The sequence below is a fragment of the Hibiscus syriacus genome, unplaced genomic scaffold, assembly GCF_006381635.1.
Source record: "Hibiscus syriacus cultivar Baekdansim isolate YM2019G1 unplaced genomic scaffold, ASM638163v2 tig00110303_pilon, whole genome shotgun sequence".
Taxonomy (NCBI): Eukaryota; Viridiplantae; Streptophyta; class Magnoliopsida; order Malvales; family Malvaceae; genus Hibiscus; species Hibiscus syriacus.
In genome coordinates this window covers 1211687-1236470 of record NW_024062672.1, presented here as the reverse complement: position 1 = coordinate 1236470, position 24784 = coordinate 1211687, and the positions used below count along the sequence as shown (strand labels likewise).

The 24784-nt window shown below is 34.6% G+C and overlaps 2 protein-coding genes across 2 annotated transcripts; both read left to right on the top strand.

Moving 5' to 3' along the window:
* The first annotated feature begins 15894 nt into the window (after window positions 1-15894).
* On the top strand, window positions 15895-16588 carry LOC120116823 (cyclin-dependent protein kinase inhibitor SMR1-like). Its single transcript, XM_039137239.1, has one exon. The coding sequence runs from the start codon at window positions 16103-16105 to the stop codon at window positions 16424-16426; it is 324 nt and encodes a 107-aa protein (XP_038993170.1). The 5' UTR covers window positions 15895-16102; the 3' UTR covers window positions 16427-16588.
* Window positions 16589-19689: 3101 nt separating this feature from the next.
* On the top strand, window positions 19690-20433 carry LOC120116810 (non-symbiotic hemoglobin 2-like). Its single transcript, XM_039137229.1, has 4 exons — window positions 19690-19819; window positions 19892-20006; window positions 20089-20205; window positions 20269-20433. Exons 1-4 carry the CDS (start codon window positions 19725-19727, stop codon window positions 20416-20418), a joined length of 477 nt encoding a protein of 158 aa, XP_038993160.1. The 5' UTR covers window positions 19690-19724; the 3' UTR covers window positions 20419-20433.
* Window positions 20434-24784: the final 4351 nt, after the last annotated feature.

Below are 24784 nucleotides of genomic sequence, written 5' to 3'. Positions count from 1 at the left end.
CACTTGCTCAAATCATCTTATATCCATATAACACATCATCCTCTTCAAAATCTCATTATATATCTTGAGACCAAGAATCTTACTAAATTTCCAACATGTTCTAATTCATTTCTAACACTTTATACTTCTTATTCTAACTGATGACAAGTTAAATTTAATCTCAAAACTCATTTACTAACTCTTTTCCATAATTTCACTTAACAACCTCTTATATTAAATCCTCCATAACTTCCTTATCTTTTAGGTTTAAGAGAACTTAAGTTTTCCTTAAGCTTAAGTATTACCTAAAGAACCTAAACCAAGCTTAATTTCAATAAATAAACAACTTGTAACACCCCAACCCGTACCCGACCCGGATACGAGTCCGAGGTGTCACATTGACTTTTCAAAACGTTTACTTGTATAAAATAGTGAGTAATTTAAAACTTTTATACATATAACTTGCTCAAAAGATTTCTAGAACTATTCAGAGCTTAAATGTTTTTGCAAAACCAATCAGAGTATATACAATTCAAAATATTAATTACATGCCAACTATTTTCAATATATAAAATACATCTAATTCAAGACATCTTTTCTGATCTTCGGTAAGAAGTAACTGACCGGTCTTGCTCCTCTTCACTTTTCTTCTAGCTTTCCGAAACCTACGTGTGAAACACTCACACGCTAAGTCGATGACTTAGTGAGGCATAAAGAAAACACATCTAATGGAATTCATACCCACTAATCATGCATGACTGTTTTATGCTATCAAATTATACAACTCATTTACATATATATCAACATATATTCATGTATATTATGTAACAGATACCATAACCCTTATCACACACATATATCATATCATGCAATTCATATCACACATCATATACATATATCACATACATTGTTCTCATATCACCAACCTGTTTATCCTTACTAATTCCCTTGTCATTACTTCAATTCCGTCATATGAGCATATAATGAATATAAATATATTTATATATATTTTAATATGCCACAATACGTTACTAATTTCTATAATCATATAATACATAAACGCATAGCATCTCATATCACCATGACATATATGCACTTCTACCATGTCAAGAGAAATACACATATCATTATATCAAATTATGTTCTCTTTTCAAAGCCCATGTACACATGTGAGAACTATAGATATGTGAGTCTATAGAGGTTGTGTACTATGCTGTCACCACAGCTCGTATAATTGCACCGAAGTGCCACGTAGAATTGCACCGAAGTGCCACGTAGAATTGCACCAGAGTGCCGCGTAGAATTGCACCGTAGTGCCATATAATAATGTCTATAAGGACCACATATCATTCCTTAAGAATCATATACATATACTAGGGATCAAGTATGTGTCTCACCAGACTTCACACATGTTCCAAAGAATACATATATGTCCCGAAGGACCACATATCATTCCTTAAGAATCATATACATATGCCAAGGATCAAGACACATAACATGGGCATTTTCTTTTATACTTATCATTTCACATAACACATAGTTCAATTACTCATAGAACATTTTCATATGAGTCACATTTACATGTCACATAGCTTATATACTTTCTCACGTAGTTACATAGATCCATATCATATAACATATATCCCAAAGTGCATATAATCACATATATCATATCATATAGCTTAGATCATTTCTCAGATATTCATATAAACATACATATCATATCTTGTTCACATATGATCATATATGCTTCATAGAACACATAGAAACACCTAGAACACTTTCATATAGCTTATATCAATTTTCAGAGTCCTTTCATATTACCTGATGACATATATCATATAGATATATAATAACTGATATCATATTATCTACCTTATGCTCCATTTCTTTGTATTCCCTTAGATTATAAATTATGTCGTATTTCTAAACATATATCATTTAATAGTATTTTTATTTAGGTACTAATTTAATCTCTTTACTTAATTCAATTTCATATATTCATTATAATCTTTTCATATTGCTCCATTATACTAATTCTCATAATAAATCATACCACTATGTACTTGTCCAACTCATGTTTCCATTATGCATATATTGTTACCCATGTTTACCTAGTTCATATCACTTCTCATAAACTCACTTTCATCATATTTTCCTATTATTATATATTTTATCTCATAACCATGTATTCACATAGTCCTATATTTCATTATCATATTACTTATATTTGTTCTCCTATGACTCTTTATAAACATATATTTCTATTTCCCTACATCTATTTCTATTTCCCTACATCTCTCGACTTATCTTCTATATTCCTATAATTTCATAACCTATTTTATATTCTCTTAATAACACTTAATCGTGTTTTTACATAAACCACATGGCACATACAAAACATATCAATTCAGATAATCAAACATACATACACTCATATTCAACTCATGCCTTTAATCATGAATTCATATGTAACACTTCAGGAAATAGACTCATCGCAAGTCTTATTCCCATCACACACCATATACTATTGAATATGCACTCTTCTGGTCTCATTAGTCAATCTCGATCTCTAATCTTTCCCCTGATCGATCTTACTTGCCAAATGTTCCAGAATTGCCTTATGCTCAGAATCTACATAAATGTACATTTTAAGGCAATTATTAGATACCTACACCTTGTAATTGGATACTAGCAACTTAAACGAACTTATTAAACCCATATTCACAATTTTCCTTTAGGGGGAATCGGTTCCCTCCTGTGGGGGAATCGGTTCCCCTATGAGATTCTAGAATTTCTGGTTCATTTGAGGGGGGTATCGATTCCCCATTGAATGGGTACCGATTCCCTTGAATGGGTACCGATTCCCCTTGCCCAGAAATCATATTCTCAGCACGAAATTTACTTCATTTCATCTTAAACACTTCATATTTCAACCTCTTCTATATACTAAACTCAAACACACATACTTAAGCCCATTTGTACTCATTTAATCCATCTTAATTCTCAAAATCCTCTCCTCTTAATGAAATTCAAGAATTCTACTCAAATTTCAACATGTTCTAAATTCCTTTCTATCACTCCAAATCTCTTAATTCAACTATTGACAAGTCAAATTCAACTTAAAATTCAACTTATTAACTTTATTTCAAGATTTCATTCAAAAACTCAAAATCTTTAATCTCTCCTAATTCCACCATCCTTTGTTTTTAAGATGATTTAAGCTTTCCTTAAGCTTAATTATCATCCAATAATCATAACCAAACCTTTAGTTGAACAAATAATCAACAAATGAAGAAACTTACCTTTGCTTATGGCTTCACGGTGGAAAAGAAGAGAATGAAGAAGAGAAGTCTGGAACTCTCTCATATTTCCCACGTTTATAATACTCAAAAAGGGAAGATAAAAATCTTTCCCATGAAAAGACCATTTTTCCCCTTTAGTTCATCCATCTTTGTTATTTAATCCAATATTAAAATTCTTTACTTAAATCCCAAGCTTTTAAATTTCATTTCTAAATTGAATACGAAACTTTCAAAATTTGCAATTTAGTCACTGACCATGATTTGGGATGTTACACAACTGATATGAAACTCACTTTGTCAAATGTGGTTCACGGTTGAAGGAGGAAGAGAGATAGAGAGTTCTTCGGAATTCTTTGTTTTTTCCTCCCACAAGCTCCGCGTGGTTATAAAATAACCACAATCAATTTTTAATTCACTTACTAGTCAAATGATCATTTTACCCTTCCATTCATCCTTCTTTGCAATTCAGCCCTACACAAAGATATTCTACTTAAGTCCCTAAACTTTTCAATTTATCTAATTTGGTCACTAAATTCTAAAATTTTACAATTTGGTCACTAACCCGGTGTTTGGGATGTTACACTTATCAATAATTAAGAAAAATCTAAACATATATTATCATATAATCTACATATTTTATTTAAAAGATAAAAGAAATGATGAGTTTATCACGCTCGACGACCACCGATGAGCACCATTAACAATGAACACCATTAATTTAATTTATAAAATTTAAAATTCTAAAGTACTCAATGTATAATTATAAATTAGTTAAAAATTTAAATGTAGATTATTTAAAATAAGGAGTAAAATATTCTAATGACCACCTAACGATTGTCCATTTTCATTTTGACTACCATTTTTGAAATTTTGTCAATCAGGTCACTCAACTATTTAAATGCATTCAATTAACCCACTTGCCGTTAATATTTAACGGAGAATCTGATATGACAGTTAAAATATTTGGTATAATTACACAATTGATCAATGTTACTTATATATTCTAACAATTTTGTCCGATTTTTAATAAATTAAAATAAACTTAACTCTCAAATCAAATGGTGCCATGTGTCTGCCAAGTGTAATGACATGTGTTACCATCCAATTAGATGATTCAATTTATTTTAAAATATTTTTAATTTAATATATTTTCTCACCAATCAGATGGTAATTGGTTCAACCATATAGAACCTGAGTCCTCAAAAAATAGTAATAATTTCTTTACCACAGAGACTACTTAGTTTGTACTGAAAGTTAAATATTCATTTAGAAGTGAAGTGGTTTATTGTTTCGAAACTTTATCATTGGACATCCTCAGAATGAATATTATCATATCGAATGAATTCAATGATAAACTTAGACTAATATTCCAACTTTTCTTCTTGGTTGTGAATATCTAAATTGGACAAACCGTCAAGTGGACATTATTGCTTCATAACAAAACATTTAGAATTAAACTAAGTTGATCAGAATGTGTATTGTCTATATATCATTCATATAAAAGATTATCTTATTGAGAAGAATCACCAATCTAAGATAGAAAAAAAGTATCTATTTTCTATAATAATTTAATGATTTAAGAGTATTATTACTTATCTTTGTGACATAAAATATGTTTAAAACTCTATTACTTTTTTTTAGTAATAGACTTAAATTTAAATTATTCATAATTTTTAGAATAAGTTATTAAAAAAATTCATGGTTTATTTTAATTAAAAATAAATTAAAATAAATTTAATCATCCAATCGAATGGTGACACATGTCATTACACTTGGCAGACACATGGCACCATTTGATTTGAAGGTTAAGTTTATTTTAATTTATTAAAATTAGGACCAAATTGATAGAATATATAAGCATCAGTGACCAAATGTGTAATTATATCAAATATTTTAATTGTCACATCAGCTTCTCCGTTAAATATTAATGGAGTGTGGCTTAATTGAATGCATTTAAATAGTTAAGTGACATGATTGATAAAATTTAAAAAAATGATGGTCAAAATGAAAAGGAATAATAGTTAGGTACTCACTGGTATAATTTATTCTTTATTTCAAATAAATTACCATTAATTTTTTAACTAATTTATAATTATATATTGAACACTTTAGAATTTATACGTTGAACACTTTAAAATTTTAAATTTTTATAAATTAAACTAATAATATTCATCGTTAATGATATATTCGTCTAATTGATGCTAGAATTTTCCTAAAAGGAAATAATGTAAGATTAAAAAGAAGAAGAAGAAGAAAGTTGGAGAGTGTGATTTACACGATCCGTGACAGGGCGTGGGTGAGACAGAATATTTACAACCTTTTGTCTTGGACGTAAGTTTTACGTTCCTCAGGTTAGAATTGGAATCCCCTAAAGCAAAACAAAGTATATTAATACAAGAATAATTACAAAACTAACAAATTTTTTTTATAAATTTAACCAAATGACTTCGGTGGTTAATATATTATTGTTATCTTTTGAGATCTCGAGTTTAAACACGACGTCTGCATGAATGTATAAACTTTCAATTATCAAATGATACGAACATATACTATTTTATACTCACCCCGAACAAATAAAAAAAATAATGAATAATTTTATAAATATAGAACATGTTTATGTCTAACCCATAAAATTTTGGTGAAAAACATAATTTATTCATCCAAAACTTTTCTTATAGAAATAAATTGAAACTTGATTAGGTTTTTAATTATTTTTCTTTAGAAAAATCAGAACGCTAACATAAAATAGGTTTTTAATTACTGAGGTCTGATTCTATTTTCTTTTTGAAAAGAGAAAATCGCCTCAGTGACCAAAAATACCTTATAATATACGATTTTAACCAATTTTTTTTGGATTTGCCAAAATGACCAACAAAATCGCAACGCGAAATAAAAATCGCAACGCGATCCCCAGAATCGCAAATCAGTTTCCAAAATCGCAACGCGATTCTTGAAAATCGCAATGCGATAGTACAAATTCGCATTGCGATTTTCAAGAATCGCAACGCGAATATGAAAATCGCAACGCGAACACATAAATCGCAACGCGTATCCGTAAACCGCAACGTGTATCCGTAAATAGCAACGCGTATCCGTAAATCGCAATGCGTATCCGTATATCGCAACGCGTATCCGTAAATCGCAACGATAATCCGTAAATCGCAACGAGAATCTGTAAATCGCAACGATAATCCGTAAATCGCAACGAGAATCTGTAAATCACAACACTGAAATTTTGGGTATATAACTACGCAACAGCAGCAAATCATAAACTAAATCCCTAAATCGCAATTCATTCCATCTCCATCTATCACTCTCTCCGGCGACATCCGTTCCTATATCCAACGACATCCTTCCCAATCCGGCAACAGGTTTTAGTTTCGCAGCTCGTCTGTTTAGTAAATTAATTTACAACCATGAAATCATCTAATGTTGATCATGTTTGGATAGATTTGTGTTTTGGAGGGTCATGGGATAATGTTCATGGTGTTTTACAATATATGCCTTTACCCATGAATCTTCAACTAAAATTGTCTTTACAAAAGTTAACTTATGAAACTCTAATGCTACGTGTTTCAAATAAATTGAATTTAGAGCCCCTAAGTGGATTTAGGCTATCTTATCAGAGAAATGGTAAAGTTTATTTGTTAACCGACAATGAAGATGTTGAACGATTCATTGCTTACATTAGTGTTTCACAAGATGATGTTACATTGTATGTTGTTGAACCTAGAAGTAGTATTGTTGGGTCAGTAGCGGGTAGTAATCAACTAAGTTTTTCTCAAAACCCACAACCTTTCTCTAATCCAAATCCCAATCAACTTTCAGCACCAAATTCCGGTTTTCGTATTGACCAGTTAGACGATGATGAGCCAACAGAAAAAATTGTGAGTACTAGTCAGTATTCGAAATTTGGTCTTGGTCAATATCCGGACTTTGATATTGGTCAATACACGGATTTTGATGATGTTTCAGAAGAAGAAACAGACCCTGCGTGTAATGATTTTGATATTGGTCAATACCCGAATTTTGATGATGAAACAGCCGTTGCCGAAGAATGTATTGTTGATGATAATGAGGAGGAAGTTACGACTGTGAATGAACATGTTGAACATCCATTCTGTAATTCATATAATCCTGAAGAAGAAAAAGAAGAAGAAAAAGTCCCCGAAGAAAAGAAAATGCCACGGGCGTATAACTGGAATATGCCAGAATTACTTCAGATACCGGAAGAAGAGTTGGTAAAGAAAGCAGTTGATTGTTACACAAAAGTTATTCGTATCAAGAAAGATGATTGTTTTGATACAAAGGAAGACTTGAAGATAGCTTTGTATACGAAATGTGTGGAAGATGGCTATCAACTAAAAGTTAACAAATCAAGCAAAGATCGTTTCGAAACAAGGTGTATGATTGAAAAAAACTGTACGTGGCGTATGATTGCAAAGAGAATAAAAGATTGCGAAATGTTTCAAGTTAGGACTTTTATTGATAAACATACATGTTCAAGAACCCAAGTTTTTTCTCACAATAGACAGGCAAACAAAAAGGTGTTGGGTGGTTTTCTGGCTGAGTTAATGTTTTTGAATGGCAGGGTATATCGGGGACATGAAATTATGACTGACATGAATGCTCGGTTCAAGATTAGTATATCATATTCTCAAGCTTGGAGAGCCAAATGTTATGCCTTGGAAATGTTGAGGGGGTCGCCAGAAGCATCGTTTGCCCAACTGCCAGCTTATTGTCACAATTTAAAGCTGAAAAATCCTGGGTCGGTAACTCATATCAAAACAGATAGAGATGGACACTTTGAGTTGCTGTTTATCGCCATTGGTGCTACGGTTAGTAAATCAATATAATTTTGTTGACTCATTTTTGTTAGTTACAGGCATTTCACATTTAAATGATTATATTTCTTGTGTATATTATTTTGTAGATTCGTTCGTTTATTACTTGCATGCGCCCAGTTATTATAGTTGACGGAGCACATTTGAAAGGTCGATACCTTGGAGTAAACTTATTAGCAGTAGCCATGGATGCTAACAATGGGATATTGCCAATAGCTTACGGGGTTGGTAAATCTGAAACCTCTGATTCATGGACATGGTTTATGGGGCATCTTAGGGATTGCATAGGTCCTATTAGCAATCTGACAATCATATCCGATAGGGCAAACTCAATTGACAACGTTGTTAGAAGGTGTTTCCCAGATGCTTTTCATGGACTTTGTGGTGTTCATTTGTATAGAAATCTAAAATCAAGGTCTGCTGGTATAAAAAAGCACAAATGGACATACTGGAAGGCTGTAAAAGCTTATCGGGAAGTGGATTTCAATAAGCATATAAATTGTTTAAGACGTGTTTTGCCTCAGTGTGCTCAAACACTAGAAGATGTCGGGTTTGAAAGATGGTCAAGAGTACATCAACTTGGAGCAAGATATGGTTTCATGACGTCTAATAGTGCAGAATCAATCAACGCTCTAAGTCGTCATTCCCGGAAATTACCCATTACTATGTTAATGGAGTTTTTTCGAGCCTCTATTCAACAGTGGTACTACAAGAAAAGAAACCATGCAGGTATTATTTCTTTGAATTCGTAACTTATCATATTTATATATTTTACTAAGTATTGTTTATTTAAATTTACAGGAACATTGTAACATCGTGTTACACCATGGACTGAAAAAAAGATAACGAAACGTGTTGTGAAGTCAACGTCATGGAGAGTTGAACCATGTTCAAACACTTTGTTTCAAGTACTGGATAATAACTTAAATGGGCTAGTCGATCTAAATGCAAAGACGTGTAGTTGTATGAAATGGCAAACATCTGGTTATCCGTGTGGCCATGTTATAAAAGTTGCTCTTCATTTAAACCAAGATGATTCAAGCGCATACGCTATGGATTGCTACACTACAGAAGTTTATCGACAGACTTATGCCGAGATTGTCTACCCTATTCCACATCCTTCTGAGTGGGACATACCAGATGACTTACAAACAGTTTTGCCACCAGCCATGGACAGAAGGCTACCTGGCCGACCAAAAAGTCACGATCGTATACCGTCTAAGGGTGAAGAGAAGAAGAGATCGACATGTAGTCGGTGCAAGGAAAGTGGTCATACAAGGTTGACATGTGGATCACCAGTGCCATCAAAATCATCTTTTCCTCTACCAAAATATGGATCCTCATCAAAATCCAAAGCTCATATGGTGTCAAGCAAAAGGCAATCATCTTTAAAATCCCAATCACAATTGGCTTCACCTTTTGGGACTGTTAACTTAGGTGATTTTTAAATGCAAACGTTGTATTATGTGGATTTTATGTGTGAACTTTTAACATTTTCAGTTGAATTAATGACTCAGGCCAACCATTTTGACTTAACCAACTCTTGTTATTCAGTTGTTATCACTTATTAGGCATGCATTTGACTATCGCAACACGGAAATTACAATCGCAACGAGAGAATCGCAATGCGAAATGAAAATCCCAACATGAAAATCGCAATGCGGAAATGAAAATCGCAATGCGAAATGAAAATCGCAATGCGAAATGAAAATCACAACGAGAGAATCGCAATGCGGAAATGAAAATCGCAAAGCGAAATGAAAATCGCAACGAGAGAATCGCAATGCGAAATGAAAATCGCAATGCGAAATGAAAATCGCAACAAGAGAATCGCAATGCGGAAATGAAAATCGCAATGCGAAATGAAAATCGCATTGCGATTCTCTCGTTGCGATTTTCATTTCCGAATTGCGATTTTCATTTCCGCATTGCGATTCTCTCGTTGCGATTTTCATTTCGCATTGCGATTTTCATTTCGCATTGCGATAGTCATTTTTGCCTTCAACATAATGCAGATTGAAATCAACAAAATCAACCATTACATTTCAATCAATTAAACAAGAACAAATAAGAATTATGTTCGCATCAATTACACAAATCAACTTTTACAAATCATCTTTTACAAATCAATTAAACAATCAAAAAATAAGCAATAATTCTTATTTCCAATCATCTACTATTGAATCAACTTTTACAAATCAATTAAACAATCAAAAAACAATCAATTAAACTATTGAATCAACTTTTGCAGCCATACATCATTTTCACGCAGTTCACTTCTGAGATTAACCTGCAGAAACCAAACATTTGCTCAAACAACACTTTCTACACATCTAAAACCTACAAACAACAAATTATTGAATTCTAGGTACTTAACCAAACATTTTCAAACCAAAAGTCTATAAACTTACCAATTGTTTATGGACATTTTTATAACGCGGATGCAGGTAGACAGCGTCTCGTATATATCGATTTAGCCATATAATGCCGAAACCACAAGCCTACTGCAGCTCTATCTCTATCGGTGGGAGGTAGATACTTGGTGCTTCCCGTCGTCAAACGCTCCAACGCCAAGCATACGAGAGGACCACAATCTCCTCTGGCTCCTCCCGTTTGTTGTGGCGCGGTCTCGTCTCTAATAACTGTAATATTGAGCTTCTTTGGCTTCTTGTTTCCAGAACGAGTCCAATAATTGATCACATCCAAGAATTTAGCCAAATGAGAGCTCCATCCCTTAATAATATCTCTTAAATCAGCCAATGATATGTAATTTATCATGCTGTCATACACTATTGTCTTAAGGGATGGGAGCTGAAGCTCGACGAGAATCCAATGTTTACGTTCCAAAACAGGGATAAACACCTGCAATCATAAGTAATAATTCATTCATTTGCGCACTTATTTCATAAAACCTTTAAACTCAATCTAAAATAAATACTAACCTTATCGACCTCCCACCATGCAGGATAAAGTCTAGCTTGTCCATTGCCCAAATCAAATGATTCATCTCGTGCATTCTTCAAGTGAACGGTGTTAAAAGACGTCGGCATAATTGTATATCGTATATTTTTATTTTTCTTAAGTTTTCTTATTATTAGAAGACGTGTCACCCACGCATCGATATGTTGTTTTACAAAAAAAGACATATATTAGTGACTTACATAAATTTTAAAAAAAATTAATCAAATTGAAATATAAGAAAAATATAAGACTTACCCCCCCCATCGAAATAGCCATTGTCTTCGACCCCTAATAATACGCCCCACCAAGACCGATCAAGCAACAAATAGATATCATCGGTGAGCTTGCATATGTCAGTGAAACACCCCTGGCTCCGCTCATGTAGATAAAAATCAACTGCGGTCTTAGCCCAAAGGGTGTTATCCAGAATTGTGTCCGGTAGTTGTTTCCTCTCCTCTTCAGATACCGGTATGGTACTGGCCGGTAACTCATACGAGAGCCAACTTGAATCCATCATGTCCGGCACGTCAGAGGGTTTCTCAAGAAGCCTACATATGACGCCATGTGAATCGGGCTCTTGAATGGTGGGAGGGACCTCTTCAATGATGACAGTGGCCTCTTGAACGGTGGGAGGGGACTCTCGAGGAATGATAGGGGGGCCTATTCAACGATAGGAGTGGACTCTTGAGGGATGACAGGCGAGTCGGGCTTCTTCTTGCGGTGTCTTCGCACTATTGGGGTGTACGGAGACTTAATAGCACGTGCACGCTGTCTGATGCGTGAACTCCGTCGTGCAAGCATAACCCGACGTAAAGCATCCACTCTATCGGGCCGCTAAATAATTAAATACAAAAATCAGTAAATAAACAAACATGATATTTAAACAGTGAAAACAAAGACAAATATGTTTCAAACTTGCATTGTATTCACCCAAGTCATTATTCTATCATAGTTCACAAAATGCATCAGATAACAAAGAAAAATATGTTTCAAACTAATACCCTGAAGTTAATATTTGTCTTTGTTTTGTCTATTGGTTGAAGTAATGCAATCCATTCAAGTTTCAATTTGCAGAAGAAGAAATAGTTTACTTTCGCAACACGAAACTTAAAATCGCAACGCGAAATGAGAATCGCAACGAGAAACCAAAATCGCAACGCGAAACCAAAATCGCAACGCGAAATGAAAATCGCAATGACAGAATCGCAATGCGAAATGAAAATCGCAACGAGAGAATCGCAACGCGAAATGAAAATCGCAATGCGATTTTGGTTTCGCGTTGCGATTTTCATTTCGCGTTGCGATTCTCTCGTTGCGATTTTAAGTTTCGTGTTGCGAAAGTAAACTATTTCTTCTTCTGCAAATTGAAACTTGAATGGATTGCATTACTTCAACCAATAGACAAAACAAAGACAAATACTGACTTCAGGGTATTAGTTTAGCAGAATTGGCAGCAACCGAACAAATTTACTTTCAACCAAAAGACAAAACAAAGACAAATACTATTTCACAGTGTTAAAGAATACACAGTTTAGCAGAATTGGCAGCAACCGAACAAATTTACTTTCAACCAAAAGACAAAACAAAGACAAATACTATTTCACAGTGTTAAAGAATACACAGTTTAGCATAATTGGCAGCAACCGAACAAATTTACTTTCAACCAAAAGACAAAACAAAGACAAATACTATTTCACAGTGTTAAAGAATACACAGTTTAGCAGAATTGGCAGCAACCGAACAAATTTACTTTCAACCAAAAGACAAAACAAAGACAAATACTATTTCACAGTGTTAAAGAATACACAGTTTAGCAGAATTGGCAGCAACCGAATAAATTTACTAAGCAATCTAAGTGAAATGGCTAATCTAAGTGAAATTACGAGTAAATTTATCATTAAGTTAAATATGGAAAATCTTAAACTTACCTCGTTGCGTAGAGTATGAACCTCATTCTGCAACGATACTATCATCTCACGTAGAGCGGCAACCTCACCACGTAAAGTTGACACCTCCACATGCCATGCACCATCGTTATCGCGTAGAGTACTGATCTCCTCACGCAAGGCATTGACCTCATCACGTAACTCATCCCGTGGAGGTGGAGAACAAGGAGATAAATGTCGTGGCCTCTTTACCGGTCGCCTATCATGAGGTGATGGTGGAGAAGAGGCTCGATGATGTGACGGGATAGGTGATGGCTCTCGTTCTAGAGGTGTATAGTCGGGTCGATCGGGTGATGGCTCTGGGTGAGGTGATGGCTCTCGAATTGGAGGAAGTGGATGCTGCTCATCATCCGTGCCATCAAAAAAACTCTGACTAGCTTGCCACCAATCAGTGGCAAGCTCTTCCTCCGTGGGTGTCAGTCTTTGTAATGGAATGTTGGCCTCCTAACAATATAAAAACTCAAACAAAGTTAAACGTCTACTATTAATAACTTGTTTATATATTATATGAAAGTATTTGTGTTAACTTACATTATTTATTGTCGCATATGGTATTAAGTCTTCTCAATCCAACAGATTTTTCCTCTTCCAGGAAATAGCCCTGGGAATATCATTTGACGTTTTTATTGCATATGTACGCATGCTGGGGAAAGCCTCGAATATCCAAATCTACAAACAAATAATAACAAAATTAGTAATTGTTAAATAATTAATTATAATTTTAGAAACATTATATAGAAATTCTTACCTTAAAGGCCCAAACAAAGCCTGACAAAGTGTATTTCGACCCATCGCCACGCAAACTTTTGCGGTCATCAAAGGCAGTAGACAACTTAGTCCAGGTAGCTTTCCATATATACGAACCCCACGGAAACAGATTCCATGCATTCAGGTCCTCTACCAATATTATTAGCTCCCGAGGAATAGGTTGTCTGGCCTCTCTGCCTAAAAAGCCGGCATACACAAGTAGTAGAAGGCATACTCGGACAACATCGACGTCATCCATCCGAGTGAAACCAGCTTTCTTATTAAACAATTTCTTCAGGTCGTCGACGTGTAGGTTCGGCTTCTCCATTGACTCATCCGGAAAAACCCGGGATAACCATGATGGGCGGGCGATATGACGAGTGTACCGGCCTACATCATCGTGTCCGAATCGTAGACCAGTGATTAAGCAGAACTCCTTCCGCCCAAAACAAGTATACGCTGGTGGAAAATGAAACCATATCTCTTCCTCACCACGTTGTATACTGTCGGGTAGATTTGATGTCATGGTCTGAAGCCACAAATGGGTCAAATTAGCATCTCCACCCGGATGCTGTACTCTCAGCCATGGCCCGAAGCAGGTTTCCTCAAACAATTGTCTTTGTGCAGGTGAAAGCTTCGAAGCAATTGTAGTGGCTAGGCTAACTTTATTCCTTAATGTCAATGAAGCCGAAAAAAATTTCTACAAAAACAATAAACATACCAAGTTAGATATACCAAAAACTACACTGTGAAGATATACCAAAAACAATAAACATAAAAAGTAGTAGTTTATTCTTGAAACTAAAATTTGCAACACTGTTTTGTCTTTTGGTTGAAATGAAAATCGCAACGAGAGAATGACTGTCGCAACGAGAGAAATGAAAATCGCAACGAGAGAATCGCAACGCGAAATGAAAATCGCAACGAGAGAATCGCAACGCGAAATGAAAATCGCAATGCGATTTTGGTTTCGCGTTGCGATTCTCTCGTTGCGATTTTCATTTCGCGTTGCGATTCTCTCGTTGCGATTTTCATTTTTCTCGTTGCAGATAGTCATTTTCACGTTGCGATTTTTATTTATCTCGTTGCGACTCTTCTGCAAATTGAAACTTGAATGGATTGCATTACTTCAACCAAAAGACAGAACAAAGACAAAGACAAATACTAACTTGAAAATCGCAACGAGAGAATAGCAACGCGAAATGAAAATCACAACGAGAGAATCGTAACGCGAAATGAAATCTAAGTGAAATGGTTAATCTATTATTGAAATGACCAGTAAACTTATCATCAGTTTCAATATGAAAAACCTACAATAATGCAAAAATTTCAAAATAAAAACAATTAAAAAAACTAACCCTCGGAGGTTGATTTTCCATTTCTGAATATTGTGAGGGATTTCTGACCGTGAATGGTTGTGAGGGATTTCGCCGGAGATGGGGACGGAAATCTTCGGAGATGGGGACGGATTTCGCCGTAGAGAGTGAGAGATGGAGATGGGACTGAGTTGTGATTTTAGGTTTTAGGTTATGAGTTGCGATTACGGGATTTTGTCTTAATATTCGTTTTTGTAATTTGAAAATAAAATACGCGTAGCGATTATAATGGCGCTTTAAAAATCGCGTTGCGATTTACGGATACGCGTTGCGATTTTACGTATTGTCGTTGCGATTTACGGATACGCGTTGCGATATACGGATACGCATTGCGATTTACGGATACGCGTTGCGATTTACAGATACACGTTGCGATTTACGGATACGCGTTGCGATTTATGTGTTCGCGTTGCGATTTTCATATTCGCGTTGCGATTCTGGAACATCGCAATGCGAATTTGTACTATCGCATTGCGATTGTCAAGAATCGCGTTGCGATTTTGGAAACTGATTTGCGATTCTGGGGATCGCGTTGCGATTTTTATTTCGCGTTGCGATTTTGTTGGTCATTTTGGCAAATCCAAAAAAAGTTGGTTAAAATCGTATATTATAAGGCATTTTTGGTCACTGAGGCGATTTTCTCTTTTGAAAATATATAAGAGAAAGGAAATCTTCCTCTCGACTCCATAGCTACACAAGCAAAAAGCTAAAAGAGAGAGAGATGTAAAAAAAGGCTAAGAAAGCAACCCACCCAAGCCAGCTTCAACAATATGAAAATCCATTTGATACTGAAAATAAATAAATAAAAAGGTCTTTAGATAATCATATAAAACGATCCCACCCTCGTTCTTCCTCACCCTTTCTCTTACCTTCCATTACAAGTCTTCTTCTTCTTCTTCTTCTCCCTTTCTGTTTTTTTTTCCTTTTATTTAATCTAAACAATAATGTCTGAAGATCTTGGATCACTCCAAGATTTGGCGAAAACAAATTTAACCAAACTAAACATTCAATCTTCCAATCAAGAAATCAAGAATAATCAAGGCGAAAGTAGCAGCGAGTGTTCGACGCCGACCTCGGAGGAAAACAAGATCCCGGCAGTTTTCTCATGCCCGGGAGCGCCAAGAAAACCTAGGAAAACACTTGTTTCTTGTAAGCGGAAGCTGTCTGAATTCCACTTCTTCGAGACCCTCAACAGGGATGAAGTCGATGCGTTTTTCGAAGCTGGTTTTCATGATTCCATCTCTAAAAGAAGGTGCTCACGTACATGAAATTATTATATATATGCTTATTTCTGGGTTTTTACATGTAATTTTATTTATTTGTTTGTTTTATGTATGTATGAGTTGAAATTACACGCAAATCTCAACCACTGGAATTCAAACCGAATTACATAAAGTCTTGTAATAATCAGACAGTTTTTGTTTGGTTTTTGGATCCGATCTATACACATGCTAAATCCTTTTCATTTATATTGTTTTCCTTTCCAATTTAAATAAATTTACGGATATATATATATATATTATTTGCTTCTTCTTTTTTGAAATTAAGGGATTATAATTTTTTTCTTCGTCATAAATATTGTAAGAGCATAGTGAATCTAGGTTTTAAAAAAAATTAAATTATGGTTGATGATGGATAAAATAAGCATTTTCTTATAAATTTATTATTATCATTTTATTAGCTGTTTGGTCAAAAATGCCTTGATTTGTAAGGATGGATAACTTTTAAAGTAATTTAGGTGGCTTTGGGATCTGCCATAACTTAATAGATTTGAAGTTTTCGGAGATGATTTTTTCTCGAGAAAGTGATGGAAAGCGGGAATGGTGCAACGTGCTTCGGGCATATGCAGTTGTTTTGTCTCTTTTGGTAAGAAATCATTGATTTCGTGTGTGTTTTTAATGGAGAGAGATATATATATATATATATATATATATATATATAATAAGGATAATTTATACTAATTCTTTTATATTTTTTAAAATTTAGGGTAAACTACACATTTAGTAACCAAATCATTACTTTTACTTTGTTTCGTATCCAAACTTTTTATACACTGAAATATATACACTAAAATAAAAAATATAAAAAATATATACACCATGTTGTCTACTTTAGACCAAGGAGTGGTATTGGCTTAATTGTTAGATACATGTTTAGTTTCCTAAGTGACCAAGGTTTGAATCTTTTTTGCCCTAATTTGCTTTCCTTTGTTTTCTTTCAACTAGAGGGTGACACGTGTCACTCTTTGATTGGTAAAAATAAATATATTAAATTAAAATAAAGTCAATCCTCCAACCGAATGGTGGCATAACATGTGGTATAATTTGATTTGATGATTAAATTTATTTTAATTTATTAAAAGCATGACTAAATTGAGAGAATATATAAATAATAGGGATCAAATGTGTGATTATATCAAAATATTTAACTATTGCTAACAGCAGTTAACTAGGTGTGACCGTATCTTAATTAAATAAAAGCAAAAGTGACCATATCTTATGTTTTTTGAAACCAATGACCAAAAGTATATAAAACACAAACATAAGTGATCATCCGTGTAGTTAACTCATAAATTAAAGGTTAAAATGGATGAGGTTTAGAGGCCACTTCCCCTCCATTGTCTCTGTTTGTATTAATTAAAATTTTATAATTATTAAATGTTGTGTGAATAATATAGATACATGGCTTAATAGGTGCATGTTTCTGGGCACTTATTTTTTAATCAAAGATCATTTAAATTAATGTTGTTTATACAATCGAGGGATATAGAACAAATGCAACCTGATTTCTACCATGTGTGAAATTGATTTAATATGCGCTGATTTATTTGGATTAACCCGTTAATTAAAGATATTGTCAAAATTTTTATTTATTATTATTTATTATTATTTTCTCGATAATAAAATAAAAAATTTATTATTCCTTTAAACGTAAATATCAGTAAAACCCTAAATTTTGAAGCTGTGTGATAAATTATATTTTGTATTTGTCATTGAACTGACGTGTAAGTAAGCTTGAACAAAATTCAAAGTATACATCACCGATAATTGGTTAGTCTTTACATAAATAAATGTGTATATGGATGAATAACGTCACCTGCCAAACAAGGATGCGAAAAGGAAGAGCAAGCAGGTCTTATTGAAGAGAAAAAAAACCTAGTCTCCAATTACGTTATATGGGATAAAATTCTTTGAATTTTAAAAAAAAAGAAATTTTATTAACGTATCACGTGTCATCATTTTATTGATTAAATTATTATTTAACAATCGAAACTCTGGAGTTCTTATATAATTATATTATATTTCTTTTGAATATTTTTTAACAAAATATATTTTGATATGTAATTAATCATCGGCTTATTAAAATTCTGTAGTTCTTAATTTTTTTTTAAAGTTCTATATTTTTTAAAATGTTACAATTTCTTGATCTAGCTACTATCAATTCCATTATCGACTAATTCTATTATAAAAAGATAAAATTTACTCATTTTGTTGACCTCTAAATAATTAACATCATTTTAAATTTGATATTAACATTAAAGAGATTATAATTTGACATATAAAGTTAAAGAGAAATTTTTCTCTAACTCTAAGATCATTGTTCATCAATCTCATTATTTTTTACATCTACAAAACCATCATATATATTTGACTTATAAAATAGAAACAATTGAATTATTGAACTCATAAAGTGACTTTAATGGTTCAAAGTTTATTATTTTTTTTAGAGGTCATGAGTTCAAATAATTATATTTGTTAGCGTGTATAATTAATAAATATTTTTAAAAAATATTACTTTGTAATCATTTTAAATAAATGAATTATTTATAAGCGTTACAATTACAACAACTTATCAGGAATATCCTTGCGGGAGAGGGATCATTGTGGGTAGCTTGAATCTAAAGCTACGTTATTAAAGATGCCGACTTTATGCTAGTGGAAGATATAACAAATTCTAGCTGGTGTATCAGGAGCTTTAATCTATTTCATATGGGAGAAAAGAAACAGAAGATTGTACGGAAGAAGCAAAAGAAGTGAAAAAGAAATTCTAATTTCCATTCAGGAGATTATAGGTATTTAATTAAGATTAAGGAATATAAATAGATTAGATAGTATCAATAATTACCTTTATAATCGTTGGGGTGTTGAACATCCTTTTTGTTGTAAGTAGTTATTCTTTATCACTCTGATGAGATATTTTATATAGCATAACTCTGCATCTTGATTAATAAAATTAAAATTATCAAAAAAAACTTTTCTTCTCTAAATTTATTATAAAAATTAAATTTAAGGAAGGAAATCTTGAAAGTTGGAACAAAATCATGAATGCACGTCTAAGATACCCAAAGAAAGACAAATGAAGCTTAGCTGTATTGAATTCATATTATTATAATATGAGTAAATGACAGTTACAACTTTTTGTTCTTTCGGGGGGATAAATAATGTTTTTTCCTTGCATGAAATAAAGAGAAAGGAAGATACCCTATTTAAAACAAAAAATCTCTATATAAGGAGAGAGAGAGGTCCACCACACCACTCCCTGCTTATCTTAGAGAGACAGAGAGAGATGGGTTTCACAGAGAAGCAAGAAGCTTTGGTGAAGGAATCATGGGAGGTTCTGAAGCAAGACATCCCTCGTTTCAGCTTGCTGTTCTTTTCTCTGTAAGATAAATCTTCTTCTTCTTCTTCTTCTTCTTTATGTGAATATTGTTTTTAAAATTTGATGGAATTTAGGATATTGGAGATAGCACCAGCTGCAAAGAACATGTTCAGTTTTCTGAGAGACACGGAGGAGATTCCCCAGAATAATCCAAAGCTCAAAGCTCATGCTGTCAAGGTTTTAAAGATGGTCAGTCCCTTCTTTTGTTATTCATCTTAATATTGCATTTAACATAAATAATAATTATATTTGTTTGGTGTAAAAAAAAAAGACATGTGAGTCAGCCATTCAACTGAGGGAGAAAGGCGAGCTGGTTGTGACTGATACAACTCTCAAGTATCTGGGCGCCGTTCATGTCAAGAGTGGCGTCATTGACCCCCATTTTGAGGTATTATTTATTTATTCATTCATTTTTTATCCCATGAAGCAATTTTAAATCAGTATGATGCAGGTGGTGAAAGAAGCACTTTTAAGGACAGTTAACGAAGCAATGGGAGAAGAGAAATGGAGTGAAGACATGAAGGGTGCATGGGGCGAAGCTTATAATCAGTTGGCTTCAGCCATCAAGGCTGAGATGAACAACAACAACATTGCTGCTTAATTTCAATGTTAATTCCATCAAATCAAATGCTGATGTCAATATCATCATCATGAATAAAACTTATTACCATATCCCAAAAATTGTTGTCATTTTTATTTACTAATGAATGAATAATGATGCCACATGTTATTCCAATTATACAAAAGCAGTGTTCCACAGGCAACAACTTCACACCCTTTCAATTGCAATGGAGCTCCTTTTAACTCACATTGGCTTCTCTTTACTCTTACACCTTTTACTTCATCTCTTTACACTATCGAGTATGTTGCGGAAGACGGCTATCGGATAGAGCAAAATCGCAACTGATAATTTGAGAAAATAAAAATGAAGATAAAAGAGACACAAAATTTACGTGGAAAACCCCTAAAAATTTAGGGTAAAAACCACGGGCAACGGTAAAAGAATTTCACTATGAGAAAATAGGAATTACAACCTCTCTCGATCTACCAAGGAGAAAACAATGATAATTCTCTCTAGATAAAAAAGAGAAAACAACTCTCAAGAAACTCTCTAAATTCTCTCTAGTATTGGAAGAAAGCTAGAATGCTTTGGGATGGTTTTGAAACTAAATGAGTTAGGGTATTTATAGTTGAAACTTAAGGACTAATCTTATAAATACCCTAAAGTTTAGTGACTAAAGTTTATAATTTACCCATTTAATTTTCAAACATTATTGCACCTAATTTTGACATTGTTGCACCTAATTTTGACATTGCAATATTAGGTGCCTAACTTGAACCAATTTTCCAAGCTTTGACATTTCAACAATCTCCCACTTGAAGATTTGATTGGAACAATCATATCTTCACACCATTCTTTCTACCTTGTACCATCATGTTGCTTACGTCTCTGACAGGCCACAAGAGGATCGACACCAGGTAAATTTATCAGCGTTGATCGCCTTCGTCATGAAATCTGCTATGTTGTCTTTGGTATGGATCTTCTGTATATCTACCGTTCCTTCTTCCACCTTTTCACGAATGAAATGGTACTGAACTCGTATGTGCTTAGTCCTTGAATGAAATGATGGATTCCTTGCTAGATGCAAGGCGCTTTGACTGTCACAAAACAGAGAGACATACTCTTGATTGTGCCCAAGCTCCTCCAATAGCATCTTCAACCAAATTGCTTCTTTACTGGCTTGTGTAGCTGCTACATATTCTGCCTCTGTTGTGGACGTAGCCACAACTGACTGCAATTTTGAAACCCAGCTTACAGCTCCACCAGTAACTTTGAACACATATCCTGTAGTAGATTTGCTTTTATCCAAATCCCCTGCATAGTCAGAATCATACCCATTAATTAGTAAGTTTGATCCTCCGTAACATAATGCAACATTTGAGGTCCCTTTGATGTATCTTAGGATCCTCTTTACTGTATTCCAATGCTCTTTGCCTGGATTCGCCATGTACTGACTAACCACTCCCACTGCTTGTGCAATGTCTGGTCTTGTGCATATCATAGCGAACATCAAACTTCTCACTGCTGATGCATACGGTACTCGAGACATCTTCATCCTATCTTCTTCACTGCTAGGACTCATACTGGAGGATAATTTGAAGTTAATAGGAAGAGTGGTAGAAATTGGCTTACAATCTTGCATGTTGAATCGTGACAAGATCTTCTTCAAGTAATTCTTTTGTGAAAGCCAAATGTTCCTATTACTTCTATCTCGGTGAATTTGCATCCCTAGAATCTTGTTTGCTGATCCCAAGTCCTTCATTTCAAATTCCCTAGCCAGTTGTGCCTTCAATTCTTCAATATGATCTTTGTTGGGTCCTGCAACCAACATGTCATCCACATACAACAGCAAAATAACAAAATCGTTATCACCAGACCTCTTGAAATAAGCACAAGGGTCTGCATTAAGTCTATTGTATCCAAGGCACATAATGAAAGAATCAAATCTCTTATACCAACACCTCGGTGCCTGCTTTAGACCGTACAGAGATTTGTTCAACTTGCAAACCAAGTTCTTCTTTTCTTTTTCTTCAAAACCTTCAGGCTGGAGCATATAAATTTCTTCTTCAAGATTTCCATGAAGAAAAGCTGTTTTAACATCTAGCTGCTCTAGATGTAAGTTCAATGTAGCACACATTGCCAAAACTACACGAACTGTTGTCAGTCGAACCACATGAGAAAATATTTCATTGAAATCAATACCTTCTTTTTGAGCATATCCTTTGACCACCAGTCTTGCACGATATCTCTCAACTTGATCGTCACCATTTCGCTTGATTTTGAAAACCCATTTGTTACCAATTGGCTTCATTCCTTGTGGTAGTGGCACAAGGTCTCATGTATTATTTTTATGAAGGGCTTCGATTTCTTCTTGCATCGCCATCATCCACAGTGAAGCATCTGGCTGTTTATTGCCTCCTGGTATGTTGATGGCTCACCGTCCTCTGTTAAAAGGCAGTATGCAATATTACCTTCTATAACATAATCTGAGTGCCAATTGGGACATCTTCTCACACGATCTGATTGACGAGTTGTTGGAGCTTCAGAATTCTCTGGTTCTTATTCATCATGTGCTGGTTCTGCTTCAGAAGAATCTCCTTCTTAAAACTCTTTTTCCACATGTATCTGAGTAGTCTATGACTTTTCAGCGCTATCATCGTCTTCTTTTCTTTGTAGTTTATCTTCTACAAAGATAACATCTCTACTAATGTTCACTTTGCAGGCATTGGGATCCCACAAGCGATACCCCTTTACTCCATCAGCATACCCCAAGAATTTGCATTTCCTGGATTTTGGATCCAACTTTGAAATTTATTGGGAGTTGTACATCACGTACACTATACTTCCAAATATATGGAGGTTTGAATAATCAACTGGTTTACCAGTCCACATCTCCATTGGTGTCTTCAGCTCTATTGCAGTTGATGGAGCTCGATTCACCAAATAACAGGCGGTATTGACTGCTTCTGCCCAGAATGATTTTTCTAGGCCTGCGTCCCTCAACATTGCTCTTGTTCTTTCTAACAAGGTTCTGTTCATCCGCTCTGCCACTCCATTTTGTTGAAGAGTGTTCGCCACTGTGAACTGTCTTTTGATGCCTTCTTTCTTGCAAAAGTCATCAAATTCTTCGCTTGTGTATTCTCCTCCATTATCTGTTCTGAAACACTTGATCTTATTTCCATAATCAAGTTCCACCCGCGCTTTGAAGTTTTTGAAAGTTGAAAACACGTCTGACTTCTTCTTAATAGGGTGCACCCAACATCTCCTGGAGTAGTCATCAATAAATGAGACAAAGTATTTTGCTCCACCTAGGGACGTTACTGGTGCTTGCCACACGTCAGAATGAACCAATTCTAGAACATTTTTGCCTCTAGAATTTGATGTGTTGAATTTCAACCGGTGCTGCTTACTTGTTATGCAATGCTCACACAAAGAAAGTGATACCTTTGTTAAGCCTGGAAGTAGCTTTTGCTCCACAAGGACTTTCATTCCTTGTTCTGACATGTGTCCAAGTTTCTGATGCCATAGCATTGCAGAATTTGAACTACATGAGGCAACAGAGGCTTCTGCTTCTAGCAAAGTCTCTCCCTTCAGCATGTACAAGTTTGCTGCTATCTTTTCGCCTTTTAGCACCACAAGCGCTCCACGGAACACCTTCATGATTCTTTTCCGTGTTTCAATCTTGCTAGCATTATTATCCAACAATCCGTAGGATAATAAATTTTTCTTCAGACCTTTCACGTGCCGCACATCTCGAACAACTTTAATTGTTCCATCATACATCTTCAATTTGATGGTTCCCACGCCAACAATCTCTAAGGCATGATCATTGCAACTATACACAGATCCTCCTGAGACAGGTTCATAATGATAGAACCATTCTCTTCTTGAGGTCATGTGATATGTTGCTCCCGAATCAATGAGTCATATATCTGTAAATCGTTTTCTTCCTTCCACGGTGGTTGACGCTTCACAACATAGAGCATCTCCATCATCTGAAGTGTTTGCGGTATTGCCTTGTGGATTGGAGTTTTTATTTAGACTCCAACAATCCTTCTTCAAGTGACCCTTCTTTCCACAATTGTAACACTTTAAATTCTTCTTGCTTCTCGACTTCGATCTACCATGTTTGTGACTGCTGCTTTGGCCACGTTCTGTTGATCTCCCTCTCATCGTTGTCATCGTTGTCAACGCTTCTGCTTGTTGCAGATTTACTTGTCTGTTTTCCTTGTTCTTGCGCCGATTTTCTTCTTGTAGAACAGCAGCTGCAACGTCATCGAAGACTAGACTGGTGACATTACTGTTTGTCAAGTTGATGATGAGTTGATCATATGAATCCGGTAGACTTTGAAGTAGAAGTTCAGTACGTCCTTGTTCTCCTATTTTACAGCTTAAGGATGTAAGC

What these genes read in the sequence shown, in the direction of transcription:
- LOC120116823 (XM_039137239.1), top strand. Translation starts at nt 16,103, where the DNA reads ATGTCTGAAGATCTTGGATCACTCCAAGATTTGGCGAAAACAAATTTA.
- LOC120116810 (XM_039137229.1), top strand. Translation starts at nt 19,725, where the DNA reads ATGGGTTTCACAGAGAAGCAAGAAGCTTTGGTGAAGGAATCATGGGAG. An exon ending in CTGTCAAGGTTTTAAAGATG is followed by an intron (nt 20,007 to 20,088) that starts GTCAGTCCCTTC and finishes TAAAAAAAAAAG; the next exon opens with ACATGTGAGTCAGCCATTCA. An exon ending in TCATTGACCCCCATTTTGAG is followed by an intron (nt 20,206 to 20,268) that starts GTATTATTTATT and finishes AGTATGATGCAG; the next exon opens with GTGGTGAAAGAAGCACTTTT.